We start from the raw sequence: 23,670 nt of genomic DNA, 5'->3' as shown, positions 1-23,670 counted from the left end.
TTAATTTAAATTATTTAAAGCATTAAAATAAATTAATCTAGATTCATCTATGGAGTGAAAAATCTTCAATTTTAGCGCCGCGGATATAAGAAAGAGGTCTAGCTGAGTCAATGTTGATGGTTCGTTGAACATTTGTATTTCACAGGAGAGAAACTGTATTCAAAGAAAGCTATTAAAATAGTCTTTGAATCTAAATACTTTCTTTGTGTTGATTTTACATTAATTCCATGATTTTAGTCAAGTAAATATCTGTTAGAAGCTTCGGTTTTAAGTAGAAAAATGCCATTTTTAATCTAGATTAATCTAGATTAATTACAGAAAATTGTGAGATTAATTAGTTACATTTGGTTTTATCTATTGACAGCACTACTACATAGTACATGTAACCCTTTCAGTTGCAGAGGAGCAGGAAGGTCAGGGGAGGGACTGTTTGCAGCCAAATGTACTCTAGTCTCTCTGCATGCTTGTATGGTTGTATACTTCCTGTTCTCAACCCGCTGAGGTATAAACGGAAACCTGCCCCCCCCCCCCCCCAGTAAATAGAGCCAGCGTGTGTCACTCTCTCTCTTCTCTGCATTGCTCTCTGATTATGGCAGGCGACTCATCTTAAAAATAAAAATTTAAAAAGACTGGGCATCATCATCCATCCTTATCCATGATTTGAACATTTTGTTTTTGTGATTCAACAATGAAGAAAAAAACACAAAAGAATGAGGCCGAGACACCCACACAATTACCAGCACATGGTGGCGCATGGTAGCCTACACATTTACAGTCTGGATCACCGGGACACCGGCAATTCTTCAGTATTTTCACTTAACCCTTTCACTACCATACTACGGAAGGTTAACCCTTTACTATCACACTACAGACGGTTAAACCATTTGTTGTGCGGCAGTGAAAGGGTTAACATTCTGTATTGTCGCAGTGAAAGGGTTAACCATTCGGTAGTGTGGCAGTGAAAGGGTTAAAGCTGCATTTATACAAGTCGCTGAGGTGAGGGGGGAAAATGGTATTTCCCTTTTTTGTTGAAATGATCTATACACTATCAATCAATACATTATCCTCTGTGACCTCGCTACACTTAGCACAGAGTGCAGGGACTCAGCCAAACGGTTCAATATCTTGTCGGCTCTTGCTGCAGGGCCTATTTAAAACGCTGGCCCATTCAAAACTAGAGCAGGAGAAGCCGTGAATCCATTACGACCAGAAGAGAGCTGAGTCAAACCCGACAACACGGTGGAGAGATACACCCACAGAGAGCAGGGGCTGCATAGTAACTGTATTGCAGTCTCTGGGTTACTGTGAAGATTCACACGAACATGTTGTGGATTTCTCCAGACCTCTCTTGGCAGAACCTGAGATGTGGCCAACAAAAGCAACCCCTCCCCTATCCCCACTCAACTCCAACCCACACAACCAAAACATAAAATGTAAATAAAGTGCAATACCAAGCGGTGCTTTTTTGCCTAGAGGTTGCAGATTCTACCTTTAATGTGAACAAATCAACTCAGCAAGTTTCATTGACCAGTGTAGCAGCAGTGCAAAGACATTACATTCTAAAGTTTCACAGAGAGGCTCCCCCTTCTAACCAATCAGAGAAGCCACTCCAATAAGGACTTTTAGTGACTGAATTTATGAATTTATGAGTGCCTCATTCAAAACAGTCAGGCAATGAGGACCATGTAGACTAACCACTAAATTACTACTACATTTCATGCTTATCCAACTAAATCTTCTTTGAGCTTCCGATTGGTTAGGAGAGGGAGCCTCGTTGTGAAACTTTAGAATGGAATGTCTCTGCACTGCTGCAACACTGGTCACTGAAACAGTGTGTCCATGTTGGAGCAAAATACAAAGAAATCGTACACATTGTAGCTTTAAGTGGATATGGCTGATACCAGTATCGATCTGAATACACTAATTTGTGCTGACTAGTATTGGCCAATTATCAAACAATTACAGGAATTATGTATGTCAATTGTTTTTGTTTTAGATAGACAGATCTATAGACGTGACGTATATAGTATTATATATACTCACCATCCTCCAGATAGGCATGATTAATGTTCTCCTGCTTGACTGTGACCTTTTCTGGGACCAGCTCATCATGGTTGTCTGTGATCGGGCCATTCTGGGTCAGGGCCTGCCCCACCGGCTGCTCTCTGCTTCCCGGGGTCCCGTGGGCCTGGCCTTGGGTGTATCTGGAAGGTGGCGACCTTCCCAGGGGTGCCACCGTCTGTATATAACCCTGGTGCCTTGGCACTGAACAGGCATCGAGACTTGCGTTAACCTGGGAGAACGTCACTTCAGACTGGTACCCCGTGGTGATAGTGGTAGAGATGTGGGAGGCCAGGGTGGGGTAGTGGCTCTGCTGCAGCCCAGCGATCTGCCTCTGAGCTGGGGAGCCGCTGAGGACGGTGGGCCCTGGGTGACCGGGATGTTGGTTCGCAGGCTGGTACAACACAGGGTTGGTGCTCAGAGTGCTGCTTTTGGGCGGATAGTAGACTAACTGGTCCTCCAGATAATGTGATGTTAGCCCATGGGCTCCGGGGTCCAGGCTCGCCATATGGTACGCTGTTGGGGAAATGCTTGAGGCTCGCACGTGGCTGTCCTGGTCGAGGTGATGGTAGAGGGACTTTGCAGACAGGCCGAGAGACTGATAATCTGTGCTGCTGAATGAACTGAACTGGTAGTCGTCTACCAGCTCTGCTTTGATGGCTGGGACTGCAAATTAAGACACAGACAGGTCAGTAGAGATAATCTGATTTCTGAATGGTCAACGAGATTAGTTCAAGTTGGTCTACCAATAAACCATGGGAAGGAAACACAGGGAGGTCTAGACATTACAGTCATTGGATAAGTCAGTACTCTGTGGTTAGGTTTTCATGTGAGATAAAAGTGGTGCAATGTCCTGTATGATGATGATGAAGATGAGTTAGTTAATAGAGCCCAGCAGTGTCCATTCCCTCTGGCTACGGAACCATTTTTATTATAATCCGAGCCTCTGGCTAAAAACTAAGATTAGCCACGATAATTCTACTATGCAACATAGAAACCTGCACTTCTACTAGACTGTAAACTGTAAAGCATTTGCATATAGTATTTAATAAAAGATAAGAGGACAATGGGCCTCATTCACCAATACTCTCTTATTATTTTTCTTATATTTTTTCTTAACCGTCTGTTAAGAGAAAAAATAAGAAAAGCTACCGCCGCATCATCAACCCGTTCTTAACGTCCAAATCTGTTCTGGTGTGTTGAATGATGAATCTCACTCATTCTTAAACTCAAATGCATGTTCTCGCTCAATTAATTTGCATACAGACATGCCCCGCCTGCTCCTTATGAGGCGTGTGCAAAACAGCAGAGGGATCGGCATCTGATCCATTAAACAGGAAGCGATTTGCGACTGATCTCAAAATAAGATTAGATTAAAATGTATTGTTATTGTACAGCACAAGTACAATACACCATCCAACCAGAGTGGATAAATAAATTCTCCATGAATAAATTCATATAAATAAACGGCTTAGCGAGGCAGTCTCAGCCCACGACGAGCACACACACACACACACACACACACACACACACACACACACACATACACACACACACACACACACACACACACACACACACACATACACACACACACGTACTGTAAAATGCTCTGCTGGAACAATTCATTTCTCCATCACCGCAAATCCGCCCCTCAATTAATATCACCACGGGGGGGGGGGCATAATCCCATGGGACAATGCATTGGGAACTTGTGTCCCACGACGAGATCTACTCCCGTGAATATTATTGCGTGGATCGGAATACGGGCGCGCACGTGGGAGCACGCTCAAAATCACCCACATTTTTCCATGTCGTGCGTCGCGGAACTTTGCTCTCGTCTGACTGATGCACATCTGCAAGACTCACTCAGAGTTGCAGTGTCAGATTACACACCAGATTACAATACACTGAAACTGTTAAGCAGTCACTCATCTGGCGATCAAGTGGTATTTGGGGGCAATTGACCAATGATAGGCTTTTTTTCCCCCATCTGGGTAAGAGTTTCTTATCTGGGTAAGAGTGCTCTCGACCACTCTTAGAATTTGGTCTTGCCTAAGAGAAAAGCAAAAATAAGAAAACATTGCTGCATCCCAGGTGAGAACAAAATAAGAAAAAATCAAAACTCAATCAGCGCCGGACGGTCCGGACCCGATGATAGTCGGGCTATCTCGCCAACCATTCAGCGCCAGACCCGAGTATAGTCGGGTTTTCATCGTTATTTCTTTTATTCGATATTTCCATTCATTACAGGCACACGGACATCGGGGTTAACATGGGGAATCATAATGAGAATGCCAAAGTGCAATACCGGGTGGCAGTATCGAGCACCCTTTGAAACATTATATCTTGGCCTGTGCGTCGATCAAAAGTCTCCGGTCGGATTTCTATTGGTCGGGCAAGGGATGCGGTTATAACGGTCAGATTGAGAAGCATGAATTGCTCCCGGTGCATGATGTGTGGCGGATTATGTTGGTGACACGATCGACACCAATACTGGGACTCGCAATCAGATCATTGGAATATTCTTTTTGGGGTACATCCTAGTGAAGGTAAGGGCTATATGATATCAATCCTGCGTTGATCCAAGCATGACTTCACTTCGATCACAATAATATGTGTGTAACATTACTCCACAACGTGTGCCGTTGGTGACGATCAAAGCATCAAAAAACTACCCCACCCACCCTGTCATGCATTCATGATGAAACATAATACCGATAATATAGATGTGATCGAAATAGTAGTGTGTACAGGCGAGAAACGGCAACGTGTTTAGTGAATTGCACGTATTGCAGCCTCATTTTCTGGGATTAGACAGGATTACTCTAAAACTATATTCATATTCACCAATCACCACGGTATAAAACGGGAATGTATGGATGAAAAAATTATTTCTTTAACACATATTAAACCATAGATATTTTAGAGCGTCTGCCTTTTAACAACACATCACACATATCGCTGTGGCGTCCATTGAGTTAAGAACAAAATAAGAGGAAATATGTTCTTATATCGCTTCCTGAATGAGGCCCAATGTGCTCACTTTAAAACTCATGTTTCAAGTTTCTTTATTCATTGTCATACAAAAATACAGAATACTTTTATATGAAATGCTTTTTTTGTGTTTTGCTCCTGAGAGTGTGCTAGATAAAAATAGATAAAGTATAAAATAGAAAGTCAAAAGTACATAAACAAAGTGTAAACAAAAGTGTTCATCAATATACATATATACAATATACAATACAGAGCAGAAACAATTAGTAACTGAGTTACAATACAATACAGTATACAGTACAATGCAGAAATGGGATGAGGTACAACATAGGGTAAGGTGCAATGAGGTATGGATTGTAGTGCAAATCTCTTTACCAATAAATATAAAGTGTGTTAAAGTGTCTAAAGTGAGTAAAGTGGGTGCTACAGTGAGTTGTTTATTTAAAGTGAGTGCGGATGTGTGGATGTGTGTGCTGTGAGTGGTTTGTTACATAGTGTTATTGTCGTTGTGCAGATCCCCATGGAACTCCAAGACAACATTAACACTTTGAATGCCATCCACGAGTTTTCTCGTGTTTACCCCCCGCGGGTTGAATGCCGACTCACGAGAATATTCGTTGTATTCGTTTTTTTTTTATTACCGATCTGAAATCATATTGCATCAAGCGAGTCTATCGTTGGAGATCCAGGCACCCCCGGCGCTCAGATGTGAAAAAAGCGCCCCCTATCGTCTCCCAGATGGTAATTCACCCTTTTGGATTGAACTCAATGAAAATGAATGGGACAAAACAACCCGCACTCCACATTTTACTTCTCACTCATGCAACAGGCGTCTACCAGCTTCATGCTGGACTCTCGGAGCAGCTGGGAATATGTGTTTTACAGTAATCACGGTGGATCACTAAAAGGAGCGATTTTTTCGAATGGCGATCAGGAATTGGAATAATCCATTTGGATACCATCTGATCTCAGGTAAGGAATCTATGTTACCAGTCTAAGGATAATCAGATCCGTTTTCACGGATATATAAGCGTTTATGTGATTATGTGATATCGCTGTTTGACTGTGCGCGCCGTCAGGAAATAGGAGCATCGATTATCAGCGCGCGGCACGAGCGTGCATGCATACACATAATACTATCGATCATCTAGCGTTTATTTGAAAACGATTCATAAATAGGCAGACAAATGACAACGTTAATCTAGAATATTCCAGGAAAAGGCGATTATCAGGGAATCTCTTCTTTTTTCAGTGAAACCGAGTGCTTTTCAGAATGGTAGAACATGGAAATGAAGCGATAAAGAAACAATCTGCTTTGACAATGTTGACTGGAAAACGAGTCTTTGATAAGCCACGGGCAGATTAGACACATAGCCATAATTTAAAACATAGATTAGGCGATATTAACGTTAACATTGAAGTGGCCCTGGGCATTCAAGGGACTAATAATGAATTAACCTTGGGCAGTCAAAGTGTTAAGACAAATGGCCCACAGTCAGGAGGAGTTCAACTTTAAATGTACTCCTCATAGTCAGGATTAGAATACAAACACTACAGCCATACAGTCCGGCTCTGCTGCCCTGTTCAGGCCCGGCCCCTAAGTGACCTGGACCTTTATATTATTATTCATATTATTTTACATTATTATTATTATTTATATCATGTTTTTTCCTGCCTATACCTCCCCTCCCCTGCTCCCCATGCTGCTATGACACCTGAATTCCCCCCAAGGGGATTAATAAGGGAACACTTGACTTGACTTGTTTCCTGGTTTCAACAAACACAAAATAAATCTTTACAAAAAAACTTTACAAAACGTCTCCTAGTATAGTATTAAAGTTATTAAAGGTACAATCTGTAATGCCGTCAAACAGTGACCTCGAGGCAAAATAGCCCCTCTTGGTACTTGCACTTTGTTAAAAATAAATGTTTTGGTCTTATGTGTGGGTTGGAGTTGAGTAGGGATAGGTGAGGGTTACTGCTTTTGCTGGCCACACCATATATAAATGATAGAAATGCACACCATAATAAGTCATTATAATTAGGGATGCTCGATATTGGCTTTTTTACCGATACCGATATACCGATATTGTCCAACTCTTAATTTCCGATACCGATATCAACCGATATCAACCGATACCGATATATGCAGGGTTTCCCCCCCCAAAAAATTTAATAATTTCAGGTAATTAACATTACATATCTCTTGTTGTGGAATTAACACAACATTATGCATACTTTTGACAATAAATAAAATCAGAATTTGTTCTTACTTGCTTGCCTGGGTAAATAAAGGTTATAGAAATGTAAAAAAATAAAAATAAAAAAATATCTATAATTTTTTTTGAAAACCGATACCGATATTTTCCGATATCACATTTTAATGCCTATACCGGCCGATAATATTGGTAGGCCGATAATATCGGACATCCCTAATTATAATGTATATCCACTTAGAACGAACCAGGACAGGATTCCAAAGGTAGCATTTAGATGGACACCACCTGGAAAGTGAAAGCCTGGATGGCCAAAGAACACCAGACCTCTCTTGGCAGAGCCTGCGGTGTGGCCCGCAATAGCAACCCTTACCCTATCCCCACTCAACTCAACACCCACACATCAGACCAAAACAAAACAAAAATTGTAAACAAAGTGCAGTACCAAGTGGGGCTCTTTTGCCCACGACCATAGAAGAAATACCTCGGGAACCAGAAAGAGGGCACTACTGATCTCCGTAGACACACAGAAAATGGACCCTACCTAATAGAGTAGTGTAGGTGAATGGAACCTACCTATCAAAGGAGTGTAGGTGAATGGACCCTACATATCAGAGGAGTGTAGGTGAATGAAGCCTACCTATCAGAGGAGTGTAGGTGAATGGACCCTACCTATCAGAGGGGTGTATGTGAATGGAGTCTACCTATCAAAGGAGTGTAGGTGAATGGAGCCTACCTATCAGAGGGGTGTAGGTGAATGGAGCCTACCTATCAGAGGGGTGTAGGTGAATGGAACCTACCTATCAGAGGGGTGTATGTGAATGGAGCCTACCTATCAGAGGAGTGTAGGTGAATGGAACCTACCTATCAGAGGGGTGTATGTGAATGGAGCCTACCTATCAGAGGAGTGTAGGTGAATGGAACCTACCTATCAGAGGGGTGTATGTGAATGGAGCCTACCTATCAGAGGGGTGTAGGTGAATGGAGCCTACCTATCAGAGGGGTGTATGTGAATGGAGCCTACCTATCAGAGGGGTGTAGGTGAATGGAGCCTACCTATCAGAGGGGTGTAGGTGAATGGAGCCTACCTATCAGAGGGGTGTATGTGAATGGAGCCTACCTATCAGAGGAGTGTAGGTGAATGGAACCTACCTATCAGAGGGGTGTATGTGAATGGAGCCTACCTATCAGAGGAGTGTAGGTGAATGGAACCTACCTATCAGAGGGGTGTATGTGAATGGAGCCTACCTATCAGAGGGGTGTAGGTGAATGGAGCCTACCTATCAGAGGAGTGTAGGTGAATGGAACCTACCTATCAGAGGGGTGTAGGTGAATGGAGCCTACCTATCAAAGGAGTGTAGGTGAATGGAACCTACCTATCAGAGGGGTGTATGTGAATGGAGCCTACCTATCAAAGGAGTGTAGGTGAATGGACCCTACCTATCAGAGGAGTGTAGGTGAATGAAGCCTACCTATCAGAGGAGTGTAGGTGAATGGACCCTACCTATCAGAGGGGTGTATGTGAATGGAGCCTACCTATCAGAGGGGTGTAGGTGAATGGAGCCTACCTATCAGAGGGGTGTAGGTGAATGGAGCCTACCTATCAGAGTGGTGTAGGTGAATGAAGCCTACCTATCAGAGGGGTGTATGTGAATGGAGCCTACCTATCAGAGGAGTGTAGGTGAATGGAACCTACCTATCAGAGGGGTGTATGTGAATGGAGCCTACCTATCAGAGGAGTGTAGGTGAATGGAACCTACCTATCAGAGGGGTGTATGTGAATGGAGCCTACCTATCAGAGGGGTGTAGGTGAATGGAGCCTACCTATCAGAGGAGTGTAGGTGAATGGAACCTACCTATCAGAGGGGTGTAGGTGAATGGAGCCTACCTATCAAAGGAGTGTAGGTGAATGGAACCTACCTATCAGAGGGGTGTATGTGAATGGAGCCTACCTATCAAAGGAGTGTAGGTGAATGGACCCTACCTATCAGAGGAGTGTAGGTGAATGGACCCTACCTATCAGAGGGGTGTATGTGAATGGAGCCTACCTATCAGAGGGGTGTAGGTGAATGGAGCCTACCTATCAGAGGAGTGTAGGTGAATGGAGCCTACCTATCAGAGGGGTGTAGGTGAATGGAGCTTACCTATCAGAGGGGTGTAGGTGAATGGAGCCTACCTATCAGAGGGGTGTAGGTGAATGGAGCCTACCTATCAGAGGGGTGTAGGTGAATGAAGCCTACCTATCAGAGGGGTGTAGGTGAATGGAGCCTACCTATCAGAGGGGTGTAGGTGAATGGAGCCTACCTATCAGAGGGGTGTAGGTGAAATGTTGTGGCTGACTGCGTTTCCTCTTCCCGTTGACCACATAGAAGTTGACTTTGACTGGGTGGTAAATGGCCGGGTCTCGATATGGAGGGACCTCTAGAAACAGCATGCTCTACACATGGATCATACAACACACAGTTCTGAAATTCATTATGGTACAGAGGGGCACAGGCTGGTTCACATCCCCAGTCTACCTATATACTACTATGTTTTAGCATGTTTGGACGTGGAAATAACTTATACATCAGCAGTACTTTGCCCATAGATGTTTTGAGATCACTGTTTTGAGGATCTGAGAATGTGTTTACTAAGGCCATGGTTAGACTGGTGTTTTTGTGGCGTTTTTTTTATATACGTTTTTGAATACGTTTCATGTCCCTATTACACAGAAATGCGTTTTTTGGCGTTTTTTTGTGGATACGGCTGAAACGCTAAATTGTGTTTGCGTTTTGGAGAACCGCTAAAAAACGCGCCGACAACAGCGTGTAGTCTGCATGAGCCATTGTTGCGAAAACGCCCATGCGCAGTAGATACCATCTGCGTGCCCTTCCGGTGACAACAGAGTGTGTGTGTGTGTGTGTTTGGGACAGAGCTGTCCCAAATAGCGGCAGCTACCATGTGTTGTCAAGTTATTGTTATAAGGATCCCAGTCCAAGTTACAACAGTCTGCATTCCCTTAACAATTGTTTGTATTGAGCCGTATTGTATTGTACCCATATGCAATATGTTAAATAAAGTTTACATCCATTCATTCTGCTAGCATTACCGATTGCATGAGCAGCTGGCTAACGTGAGCTATCAGATCCTGTTAGCTCAAAGCTCCTCTTTCAACTTAACAAGCATTAAACAAAATGGCCCAGTCATCTATTCACCTTTGTTTAATACACACAGCGTTGTCTCTAATGTGATCTAACTACTGATAGCTCTCGATATCATCAGTTTGGTGCTGGCTAAATAGCGTGAGCTAACGTTAGCTTCTAGCCACAATGCTATACTGTTATAATGGCATACTCCATTGACGTTGGCATGCAGCTAACAATGCTACCGATCTTTTTTTAGACTAAACTATCCGCTCTTGGTGGTCACTTGTGTTGATGTTAGTTTTGTTTCATCAACAAATGACAGGCAGAACACACAGTGAATGTATCCGTTTTGTTTATTGCACTTTTATTAGGCTTTGCTGAAAAATAATTGCTGCATTGAGTAAATAGGCAAGATGGTGGCGCCCATAGGCGTCTGCCTTGTTGACATTTTCTTTGCTGGAGCGAAGTGTATTGGCACATTCAAGTTCTGATTGGTTGAAATTGCCTTCATGTTCGCCACCTACTGCCACCTACTGCTTTGGCAGTGTACTACATCAGTGTGCTCAGGTGACAAAAACAAAAATAAAACGAAAGTGTGACTCGAGGCGCAGGACGTCGCGGCGAAACGCGTATGACAATGAAACGAAAATGAAACGAAAGGTGTAACCGCAGCCTAAGTGTCTTTGAATACGAGTGCCAATTCAGTTCAACTAGTGGCGTTCTGTGGTCATGTGACCTGACCGCTAATCCTTGATCAGTATTCCTATTCTTAGACAGGTTCATGTTGGGGAATATATATTGAAAAGTCTTCAACAATATATATTTAGTCTGTTTCAATCAACTCCTACTGTGTGCACACAAAATCTAACTACTCCAACCTACCTGTCCAACCTACTCCACCCGACATCCTACCTGACCAACCTACTACATCCTACCTGACCAACCTACTACATCCTACCTGACCAACCTACTCCACCCTACACCCTACCTGTCCAACCTACTCCACCCTACACCCTACCTGTCCAACCTACTCCACCCTACACCCTACCTGACCAACCTACTCCATCCTACCTGACCAACCTACTACATCCTACCTGACCAACCTACTACATTCTACCTGACCAACCTACTCCACCCTACGTGACCAACCTACTCCATCCTACCTGACCAACCTACTCCACCCTACATCCTACCTGACCAACCTACTCCACTCTACCTGACCAACCTACTCCATCCTACCTGTCCAACCTACTCCACCCTACATCCTACCTGACCGACCTACTCCACCACTACACCCTACCTGACCAACCTACTCCACCACTACACCCTACCTGACCGACCTACTCCACCACTACACCCTACCTGACCAACCTACTCCACCACTACACCCTACCTGACCAACCTACTCCACCACTACACCCTACCTGACCAACCTACTCCCCCCTACAACTTACTTGACCAACCTACTCCCCCCTACAACTTACCTGACCAACCTACTCCCCCCTACAACTTACCTGACCAACCTACTCCACCACTACACCCTACCTGACCGACCTACTCCACCACTACACCCTACCTGACCGACCTACTCCACCACTACACCCTACCTGACCAACCTACTCCACCACTACACCCTACCTGACCGACCTACTCCACCACTACACCCTACCTGACCAACCTACTCCACCACTACACCCTACCTGACCAACCTACTCCACCACTACACCCTACCTGACCAACCTACTCCACCACTACACCCTACCTGACCAACCTACTCCACCACTACACCCCAGCACATGGCCTCCGATCTTCCAACTCTGATCTCCTCATCATCCCCCGCACCAGGCGGTGCACACTAGGAGACCGAGCCTTTTCTGCAGTCGCACCCAAGCTGTGGCACACTCTCTCCCCTGCCTTCCGTTGCTCTGATAAGATCAAGATGTTCAAAACCAGACTCAAATCTCACCTCTTCAGACTCTCCTTCCCCCAGCATGGCACGGGTCCTGAGTAGCACTATCCTTCCAGTTGCCCTTCCCTCTTCCACTAATGGTACTCTTTTGAACCATTAGACGCTTTTAAATTGAATCTATTATTATTATTATTATTATTATTATTATTATTATTATTATTATTATTATTAACATATTATTATTATTATTATTATTATTATTATTATTATTATTATTATTATTATTATTATTATTATTATTATTATTATTATTATTATTATTATTATTATTATTATTATTATTATTATTATTATTATTATTATTATTATTATTATTATTATTATTATTATTATTATTATTATTATTATTATTATTATTATTATTATTATTATTATTATCATTATCTGGCAGTCAGGTTACAGAGTCTGGCAAAATATATGAACTGAGCGAATGGGAGTAAATCATCCATTGACGAAATGTGTCCCTTAGGTCATGTTAGTGTCGGTCCAGGTGACAGGAGAGCCAACTCACAGGCTGACTTTTGTCTCGGTCAACAGCCGCCTCCGCCTCCCAGATCTGCTGCCCTTCTGAAAGCAGAATGAGTACAGTGTACATGCTTTAACTGCTGGATAAGTCAAGTTATACATGTTGTATACTGTGTGAAAACAAAAGCTATTTAGCTATACAATTCTGTCTTTGATCTACTAATTTATGAAGTCATTCTGCACCCAGGCAGTAGAAAAGCAGTGTCTTTGTCATGTCTGGCTTCTGTGTTTCATTCTCGCCTTACTAACTCTTACTACCCACGCTGTGAGTTTGATGAAACAAACTGTGTTAGCTCTAAGTTTTTATCAGTCAGTCTAACCACATCCTGTTGCACTAAACCCCACACCAGGCAAGAGACTAAAACCTGTGTGGGGGCAGATAGTGTCATAATGAAGAGTGATATTTCCATATAGTCGTAGTTTTCTAACAGTTAAAGTTACAACAACACAAATAGTTTGTACTGTTGCATGTTCATGTTTTGTATTGTTTCAAAGTGGGGTTTGGTGGGATCCGTGTGTCACTGAAAGTTGCCGTCACTGTGGTCATATGCAAATAACATCAAAACACAAATACTGTATGAATAGGCAAATACTCTCACTGGCAGGCTTACAGGAAACCAACGGAATGGCAAAGCATTGGCAGTGACAATAGCCCACTTCAAATAAAAAATACATGGTTGGAATCAAAGGTGTACAGTAAGTAAACCATAACCACGATCTGTATAATAATCCAAGTAACGTGTTGATAAACTCAAACTGAACGATTATCTGTTATTCAAAATCAAACCACCGGCACTCTACTGTACAAGTTGGTTTGGTTTGTCCTCCTCTCCTCACCGCGGGTCTTCTCGGAGAACATCACTTTGGAGTCGGAGTTGAAGTTCTGTCCGGTCAGGACCATTTGTTGCCCACCGAGAACCGAGCAGCGGCCCAAGTCATGGTTCTCCACCGCAGGCACGTCTTGGGCTGAGCGCTGGGCTGTGGGCACAGCAGAGCATACACACATAATATACATACATTACAGCTGTTTAATCAGTCACCCAAGTCTCAGACCCGGTGGCCTGATGCCCATTTTCTACCTGCATTTACCTCGAACTCTAAAACTATTTGTTATATATTATTTGTTCCTATGCTTTGTTAACATGTAGTTCCTCAGTAGTTCCTAGATTAATCATTATTTGTGCCACCCCCTGTTAAGTACAAAGTGTTACAAATAATGATTAAGTATCTAGGAACTAATGAGAAACTATATAATAAAGCATGGGAACAAATTTACCTGAGAGGTAGAGGTCAGCAGGTAGATAATAGGTAGAGGTCAGCAGGTAGATAATAGGTAGAGGTCAGCAGGTAGATAATAGGTAGAGGTCAGCAGGTAGATAATAGGTAGAGGTCAGCAGGTAGATAATAGGTAGAGGTCAGCAGGTAGATAATAGGTAGAGGTCAGCAGGTAGATAATAGGTAGAGGTCAGCAGGTAGATAATAGGTAGAGGTCAGCAGGTAGATAATAGGTAGAGGTCAGCAGGTAGATAATAGGTAGAGGTCAGCAGGTAGATAATAGGTAGAGGTCAGCAGGTAGATAATAGGTAGAGGTCAGCAGGTAGATACTAGTCACATGGATAGTCTACTGAATGTGTTGGTGGAAAGGATTTCTCTTCCCTGGAACTTGAGTCACTGATGGCTAATCAACTGTTTGTTAACATATTGTTGATTGATTGATTGATTGAAAACTTTATTAACAGTTTGCAGAATGGGTACAATACAGTACAGCTCAATACAAACAACTTCTAAGAGGATGAAGACCAGAAAAATACTTTCGTCTTGTTTACATAAGGGTCCTCCATTTTCAATTCATCAAGACATTTATGACATACAAGACATACAAATATATGGTACTGTGTAATAAAGAGAGAACATCATAAAAAAAATAGAAGTCAGAAGGGGAAGAAACTGTACATTAGAGGGGATTGGGTGGGGTGGGGGAGTGGGCGGACGGGATTTTGACATTTACCGGGGCCAGTTTCTAATTAATAATAATAATTATGGATGTCCGATATTATCGGCCTACCGATATTATCGGCCGATATTGGCATTAAAATGTGATATCGGAAATTATCGGTATCGGTTTAAAAAAAAATTAAAAATTCTCTTTGCTCTTTGAGAGCGGTTTTGAAGGAGGGTAGGGATTCAAATTCCTTTATGGCTGTGGGTAGGGCTTAATTGGGTTTAATGTTCCTCATTAAAACACTGAAGTGAACTATTACAGAGAGCCCAGAAGAGGAGAAGGTGTAAACCTAGGGTGGGGATATCAATATACCATAGCTACCCCTCCTCCCACAATATCAGATAAATCTGTGATATTTCACTGACACAATCAGTGTATCTTTCTCAGTACTATTTCAAGGCTTTCAATGAGAGACCGCTGAACAATTTCCTGTAAAAATTATGCTTTTCTGTCAAAATAGTTGTAGGACTGAAAGGCTTTTATCTGTAATTGATTCACGTTTTTTTGCCCATTTGTATAACAAATTTAGACATTTTAGACATCATTTCAGATTGTTACTGTCAAATGAAAATGCTTGTTAAAAGAACGATAGTGAAAGAATGAAAATCGCAAAATGGCTGCGCTGTGGTTCATAATGTGGTGATAATGTGGTACCGGAAGCTCTCTGGCGACTCCCTCCCCAAATAGATACTGCAGGTGAACAACACAGATCAGAGAACGCAGAGATGAAAGCAGAGAGGGTCATGAAACACAAATGGGACACAAATCTATGTACAATATATGAGAGAAGATCCACAAGAGAACATGTACCAGTATAAATTAAACAATCACTGCAGTCAGACTGATGATCATATTGGAAATAAGCCAAATATAACCAATTCCTATAATCAGGATTCCTGCAGGTTTCAACAAGTTAGATTTTTAAGACTTTTTAAGACCACTTTGAATAGAATCTAATACCTATTTCACGGCCATACTGGAAAAAAAGTATGAAGGAAAATTACTATGAAAGAAGTAAATCCATACAAATTGTCGGGGGAGAAACTGACATTTTTAAGATCTATCAAAATCATATTTAAGAAATGTGTAAGACTTTTAATGACAGATCTTTAAGACATATTGAGACATATTGACATATTGACATAAGACATATTGAAGACATATTGAGTTGATCAGGTGGGGGGGGGGCAATGATACTTACAGCATTCAACAGGATCAGAGGCCACCTGAAGAGAGACAAAGTGTCCTCCAGACTGGGGAATGTGGACACGGAACACTAAACACACACAAGTGTTCTTTCTCCCAATGTCCGTCTCTCCGTTCCTCAGTTCGATATCTGCATTCTTTAGCTTTAGGATCCCTGCACAGTCAATTCTGTAAAAAATTAAATACACGGTATAATTTACAATTGAAGCTTGACAGGGTTCTGAAATAATATGTTTGTATAAGGGCTGGGCAATAGCTACATAGATATTTATCAAAAATCGCCTATCGTGGATTTCTTTCACATTGGGAATTGTGATACCCAAATCTGCTCTGAAGCAAATATCAAGTCAGGTTTCTGTTTCTCACAAAATTATTTCTGAAATATGTGTCAAATGAACATTTGTTTCAGTTTGATCATGTATTACATTCCCATTACCATGCAGTCCTATATGATGACCATCAATTGGATGATCTAACGTGTTATATTCTAAAGCGTATATTGTGATATAAATTGATATAAGAAAATCCATATTGCCCAGCCCTAGTTTGTATGTATCCACATTATGTACGGTCTTTCTTAATGGAGCTGTAACAATTTAATTTGAATCCAGTTCTTCAAGCAGAGATTTGATGCATCATACAGTAACTTCACCACACTTTGGTTTGGTTTCACTTTGATTCAATTCACTTTAATCATGTCGCCACCATCTTTAATCAAAACGGCGGCTGGGGTGGCAAAACCAGAAGGCGTTATTTTCATAGAACGCTATCAATGCATTTCAATGAGCAGGTGACAAATTATTTCATCCATTTCAAAACACAAAAACAATGGTGATTAAAATCATCTCTATCAAACTTCAAACACAAGTTAAGATCCATCCATAGACATTTGTTTATGTAATTATATTTTGTGTCCTCTATCTCTCCCTCCCTCTCTCTCCCTCCCTCCCTCTCGCCTTCTAGACCAAGGCCCTGTTTCTTGTACCTGGATAACTGAGTTAGCCGGATAACTTTAACTGGATAACTGAGTTAGCCGGACTTTCCGGTTCCCTGTACGTGGATTTTCCAAATCACCATGACAACAGATCCAAAAGTTTGAGCCTGGTCGAAAGCAGAGTTTAAGTTCAAGTTAGCCTGTGAACCATCGCCACGCCCCCGCAAAGAAGTGACAGCCCGTTTCCTGAAACTATTCCCACAGTCTACGATCTGCATTATACCATTCTGAATTACGTTTTTGTGCTCCATTCTTCCAGAGGGGGCTTTTGAAATGTAAAATAGACCCAAAATGCTGATACTAAATTCACTTTGTCCTAAATAATGCACGTTATATATACCGTGGCGACGGTGGCGCTCGCTCGTGCGATGTACACATTATGTGGTTATTTTAATTGTAACTGGGATTAAGATGTCTGATGAGATGCGCTGTTTGACGGATTTGAGAAATTGAATGAGCCGTTGACGTCACATTAATGAATGAGGATAAAGAGATAAACTTCATTCAAAACAAAGGATATTCTAAACACGGGTCTCTCGTTCATTAATGTATAAACAATGAATTTATCCCATCTGGCACAGTGGTGCAGCGGTAGTGCTCAAGCCTGCCAACCCAGCGACCGGGGTTCAAAACCCGGTGTTTCTAATATGATTTTTTTGAATATAATATTAATGATTATATGCCAAAGTAGCCTGGTTTTAAGTTAAAATATTATAAATCTACATGCATTGAGGATGTCATTCTTTATATAGCTCTCAACGTGCACCAAATTGAATTATTCCTATATTGCAAAAAGAAGGAGACGACTAGGGTCTCGAACCCCGGTCGTCTGTGTGAAAGTCAAAAGAACAACCCGTTAGACCACATTGGAGATAAGTTAAAGATTGACTATACATCAATCAATGGGTAAGAGAGCCGTATCGTAATTCTGTATAACAGTTAACTAATTATTTTCGCTAGCAAGATCTCATTTGATTATTCAATCCAGCAGGCAAGTTTAAAGAAATATAATCTGATTGATTGAGGTAATGAGGGACTTAAAATTAGCCTATAGATAACGCATTTAACTTGTCGGCGAGGCGATTGAGCCATATTGCAATCTGTCAATAAAGTCTTAAATCAATTAATCAATCAATGCCGTTAGAGAATCAGGATCTCTGCCATCGATACGTGCTGGCTTTTCACCTAAGCGGCCGCGCGCATTTAGCCTGAGTCGCAAGTCTGGCTTGAGTTAACGAGACTGAATCCACCTTCGTGGAACAGGAAAATCCCGGCTTCAAACATCGGGTTAACTGAAGCTGGATAATGACATCTTGATCGACTTAGTTGAACCACGTACAAGAAACAGGGCCCAAGTGTGTGTTTGTTTATATACACAGTATGATCGATGTGTGTGAATTTATTTAATGTATGCTATATGATTTTCTAATGTTTTTTATGCCACATGTTCTTGTGTAATTACAGTATATTCCCTCTTTCCTTTCTGTATTTGAATTGCACTAATAAATAACAAGTTAAAAACCTAAAAGACAACGAGTCTGTAATTACATGAGTGTATTCTGCTTGATGTTTGGACTATTTCAGCTCTTTACGTAGTATTTTTATAGCAAGATTTTAACATTGAAGTGAATAGTGAATTTTTTTACATTGAAATTAATAATGAAAGTTTTAACATTGAAGTGAATAGTCGATCGCAACAACCATGTGTAACGTACTCCAGAACGTATGCCGTTGGTGACTATCAAAGCATCAAACCCCCCCCCCCACCCTTGCATGCATTCATGATGATACATAATACCTATTATAAACATTTTATTTGGAAATAGTAGCCTGTCCAGGCGAGCAACGCCAACGCTTTTAGTAAATTCACCTGTTGCTCCATAGCGCCGTTTTCTGGAATTAGCCAGGATCACTCTGAAATTATACTTATATTCACCACGGTATAACACGCGAACGTATACATGAAAACATTTATTCTTTTTCACATATTGAACGATGGATAATTGATGTCAAATGAGCCATAGTATTGTATCCATAGCTATAATATAGAATATAGATATAGCCCTGCAAACACCACCACGCATCCCTATCTCTTAGAGCGGTGGCGCAGAAGGAACAAAGATGGGCTAGGCCCGCAGCGCTGAAAGAGTTAACACCAGTCTGTGTTATGTCAAATGTATCAGCGTTCCAATTTCACGTTCCAAAGTTCCACATGCATCGCAAATGAATGAAATCTATGCCTTTAACACGCTGACTTCTTACATTGCTCTCATGTGGTTCCTAGGCTCCAAGGGGATCTCCAGCACTCTGGTACCACTGAGAGTCCTCTCCAGACTGGGCGTGGTGACCATCTTACCAGTGATCTGGTGCGCCTGGTAGAAGGTGTGGGGTTTCAAGACCCTCTCGTCAGCTGTCCCTATAAACACCTGCAGACCCAGTGGAGCTGTGCCTCTGTACCCATGAAGCTGGGGAAGGAAAACACGCACGCACACACACACGCACGCACGCACGCACGCACGCACGCACGCACGCACGCACGCACGCACGCACGCACACACACACACACACACACACACACACACACACACACACACACACACACACACACACACACACACACACACACACACACACACACACACACACACACACACACACACACACACACACACACACACACACACACACACACACACACACACACACACACACACACACACACACACACACCTGAATGTGTCAAGTGTCTTGTGCTAATATACATAATTCTACTTGACTTCACTAGATTGTTATTGTCGATGTATGAATTACACCTCACTTTCCAGAAGTTACATTGTTAGAAACTTCTCTTCTCTGTGTCCCTGCATTTTGCCCATAGGGATGATAGCATAGGTCAATGCATGTCAGGGCTAGCATGATGCTTTGCATACTCTAACTGCAGATCAGGAACAGCAAATTAATGATGCTGACTTGATCAGACCACTTGATAAAGGTATACACTTAAAAGTATCATGTATGTGTGAACCATCTGGTAAAGAGTCTAGGAGGCTGTGTTCTTCTGACTTTAGGGTACCTGGACCTCAGGGTGGCCTCCGTGGAGTGTCTTGACGGCCCCCCGGCTTCCCTCTGTCTCGTAGTGGGCTCTGTGGTGGGACCTGGGCTGCTGCTGGATCACCAGCTGGTACTGGTTAGACTGGCTGGGCAGGGGCCACTCTAGAGAGGGCAGCGTGGCCAGGGGAAGGCTGCTGTGGTAGGCCACAGATGAGGGGATGGAAGATATTCTGTGTTAGGGGACCAGGGATAGTTTGAATGATATGGAAATGGATATCAGGCCAATGTCAGGCTAATATCAGGCTAAAAGAAAGAAGAAGGTATAGGTATCTGAGAATTTCCCCAAGGCTACATTTGGATACAGAGAGCCATATGAAACATGTCAGAGATGAATGCAAGGCTACTGGACTTTCTGTATTTTTGGCACGCTGAAGCAAATGAATTGAATTGTATTGTATCTACATAATTATTGTCCAGTAACCCCAAAACTAGTGGTCTAAGTCAGCAATCGGTAATGGATCAGTACTCAGTCTGTAATGGATCAGTACTTGGTAATGGGTCAGTAATTGGTAATGGATCTGTACTCTGTAATGGATCAATACTCTGTAATGGGTCAGTAATTGGTAATGGTCAAATGGATCAGTACTCTGTAATGGATCAGTACTCGGTAATGGTCGATTCTTAAAGTTTAGGCCACAGAATTGGCATCAATAGTGGTATCATTGCTTATACTGTATATGTTGTGTCCTTGTATCAATGTTTGTGCTTGTCAGAATCAAATACAAAGGACAACTAACAACAAACCTGAGCGCCCCGTGGTGGGTCAGGTGATGAAGATGAGGCCAGGCAGTGGGGAGGATAAAGAAGGTCTCAGGCCTGGCCTCAGCCCTGATTCTGCCTCTACCGTCCTGCTCAGTGGCCTCTCCATACAAACAATCTTTCCCATAGACAAAGTCCTCTTCACTGTTCCGCACCATCTTAGTGGCTACTGGCCTGGGCATGCTGGAGGTCAGGCTGCTCAGCACGACCTCCGGGCTGGTAGAGGAACCCTGGGCCTGGGGCTGGGCTTGGCGCAGGCAGTGGTGCAGGAGGTTGGGTCCGTGGTGGTCTTGGGGCGAAGGAATGGGACTTGGGCTCCGTGAGCGCAGCTTGACAGGGGTGCCCCCCAGGTTGGGGCTGCAGTACTGGTCATAGGTGCGCTTCCCGTGGGGCGAGACTGAGCGGGATCGCTGGTGGGGATGCGGTGAGGTGGTCCTCTGGTGCTGCGGCAGTAGAAAGATCTCCTCAGTGATGCTGGTGCGAGGGGAAGCTCCCGGGGAGGAGTGGGTGGAGGAGATGGTGGTGTGGATGTCCTGGAGGCTGGGGCCGAGGTCCAAAGCAAACAGCACTGCTCCTCCTCCACCTACGATGGGGGAGACACACGGTGAGGGCTGAGGGGAGTAGGCCTCTGCCGACCAACCTGTGGATGAGTTACTGCTGGCCGGGCTCACACAGGGTTGCTCTCTGTAGGCCCCCAGGGCTGTGGATCTGGGGCTTGGTTCCAGGGGATGTGAGCGGAGCGAGTCGCCCGATGGGGTGATCTCAATTCTGGGGCTAGGGGCAGGGATAACCCCTGGTCTGGAGGTCAGCCCTAGGGAGTCAAACCTAGGCCCATTGACAGAGAGGAGATCCGTGGCAGGGCCATGAGAGGAGGAAGATGGCTGGTTGGAGACTGAAGGGTTGCAGGTGGAGGTATCATCACAGGGGTGGGACAGCAGGGTGTAGGTGGAGGTATCATCACAGGGGTGGGACAGCAGGGTGTAGGTGGAGGTATCATCATAGGGGTGGGACAGCAGGGTGTAGGTGGAGGTATCATCACAGGGGTGGGACAGCAGGGTGTAGGTGGAGGTATCATCATAGGGGTGGGACAGCAGGGTGTAGGTGGAGGTATCATCACAGGGGTGGGACAGCAGGGTGTAGGTGGAGGTATCATCACAGGGGTGGGACAGCCCCAGCGAACATAGGTGGTTCCCATCATGGGGGAGAGCCCCTGATTTGAAAAATGAAAGAGAGACATAATTAATTTAGCCCTGGGAAAGATATTTTAATTAAGAATGTTTTAGCAAATCATTACAGTTATGTATGTCAAAGGTGTATCTGACATATACAAGGGAGGGGGACTTTACTTTTTGTAGAGCAATTGTGGCACATTCACTATAACATTATACCAACATTGTGTTGCTGAAACAGGTTCATCCATTTTACTTTATTCCCATTCAATTCCGGAGAGCATTTCGCATATGACATCAGTGGGTGACAGCGGAGTAAACTCCTATATTTTTTCCACGCACATTGAAGCGCAAAGCTGTTCATTTCACACACTGATAACAAGATACCAAAAATGGACCCTCGTTATATAGATAGGTAATTACTTGGAATATATCCCAATTCCCACCAAATACAGGTACAGCCTACACATTTTAGAAACGGACAGTCACACACCTTTGTCATCTTCGGCGGGGATATCGTCAGGTGGGTTATATAAAAACAAATCCGAAAAGTCCAGCTCCTCCTGACTAATGTCTTGACCAAGCTCATCGGTAAGTCCCAAAGTTTCAGAAGTCATATTTGATCCTTTGAATGTGATGTAGGTTTTCTGAAAGTACTATTCAAAAATGAATGAAAAAATGTAATTAAATAATGTATAGGCTTTGCTTTGGTCCACTAATTAACGACACATTTATGCTATAATAGTTTATCTATGATAGCTAAAAATATATATATATCAGCAATGTTGTAAGCTGTAGCCTGTAGCTGCTCAAATTAACATTTCTAGCTTGCGCAACACTGTCACCTAATGAGTGAGCGCTTCCTGTCTGTCGGTGTGATACACGCACATACTGCGGATGCCCGAATGAAGCTGTTTCAGTTTGGCACGGTGAGGTAGCGCTCATTATATCCAACTGCAGAGCCGCAGAGCCAGCGGCGCTCTCAGGTCCGGCGCTCTCAGGTCCGGCAGTCTGGGGACCGCTCAGCAGCGCCACCCACCCAATTGATTGATTGATTGATTGAAAAGTTTATTAACAGATTGCAGAATGGGTACAGTACAGTACAGCTCAATACATACAATTGTTAAGGGGATGCAGACCAGAGAAAGACTTTCGTCTTGTTTACATGACATACTCAATATACAGATATACAAATCTAATCTAATCATCTAATCTAAACTAATCATGACATTTATGACATACATATATGCAGTACTGTTACATTTGTGACATACAAGATATGCAAATATGTTTTTTTTTATCTGTTTATTACTTGTTTTTTATTATTATTTATTTTCAATTTATGTTCGAAATAAATAAACTCATTCATTCAAGATATTGTGTGAGCAAAAGTATAGTTACTGGCTGTACAATACCGCTGTAGGCCTATAATACTGCTGTTCATATCCAGTATACAGCTATACACATATTTACATTAAACATAATATTCACCATTCCTTAATTACCACCATACGTACCCACCACATCACATAG

General features: G+C 42.9%; 1 protein-coding gene across 1 annotated transcript in view; it reads right to left on the bottom strand.

Annotated features, from left to right (window-relative positions):
- The window catches only part of nfatc2b (nuclear factor of activated T cells 2b), a gene marked incomplete at its 3' end in the record, with an annotated part of 23,355 nt that extends 594 nt beyond the window's left edge, over nt 1–22,761 (bottom strand). Inside the window, exons 1-9 of the mRNA XM_084315679.1 lie at nt 22,631–22,761; nt 20,954–22,178; nt 20,172–20,343; nt 19,361–19,563; nt 16,100–16,272; nt 13,734–13,874; nt 12,883–12,938; nt 9,579–9,711; nt 2,044–2,727 (exon numbers count right to left, since the gene is read on the bottom strand). Of these exons, the coding sequence (XP_084171805.1) occupies nt 2,044–2,727; nt 9,579–9,711; nt 12,883–12,938; nt 13,734–13,874; nt 16,100–16,272; nt 19,361–19,563; nt 20,172–20,343; nt 20,954–22,178; nt 22,631–22,754 (2,911 nt within the window). The 5' untranslated portion in view covers nt 22,755–22,761. The remainder of the gene's footprint in view (nt 1–2,043; nt 2,728–9,578; nt 9,712–12,882; nt 12,939–13,733; nt 13,875–16,099; nt 16,273–19,360; nt 19,564–20,171; nt 20,344–20,953; nt 22,179–22,630) is intronic.
- Nucleotides 22,762–23,670: the final 909 nt, after the last annotated feature.

The sequence above is a fragment of the Notolepis coatsorum genome (assembly GCF_963971535.1).
Source record: "Notolepis coatsorum genome assembly, chromosome: 6".
NCBI classification, from domain to species: Eukaryota; Metazoa; Chordata; class Actinopteri; order Aulopiformes; family Paralepididae; genus Notolepis; species Notolepis coatsorum.
This window is presented reverse-complemented; position numbering and strand designations above follow the sequence as displayed.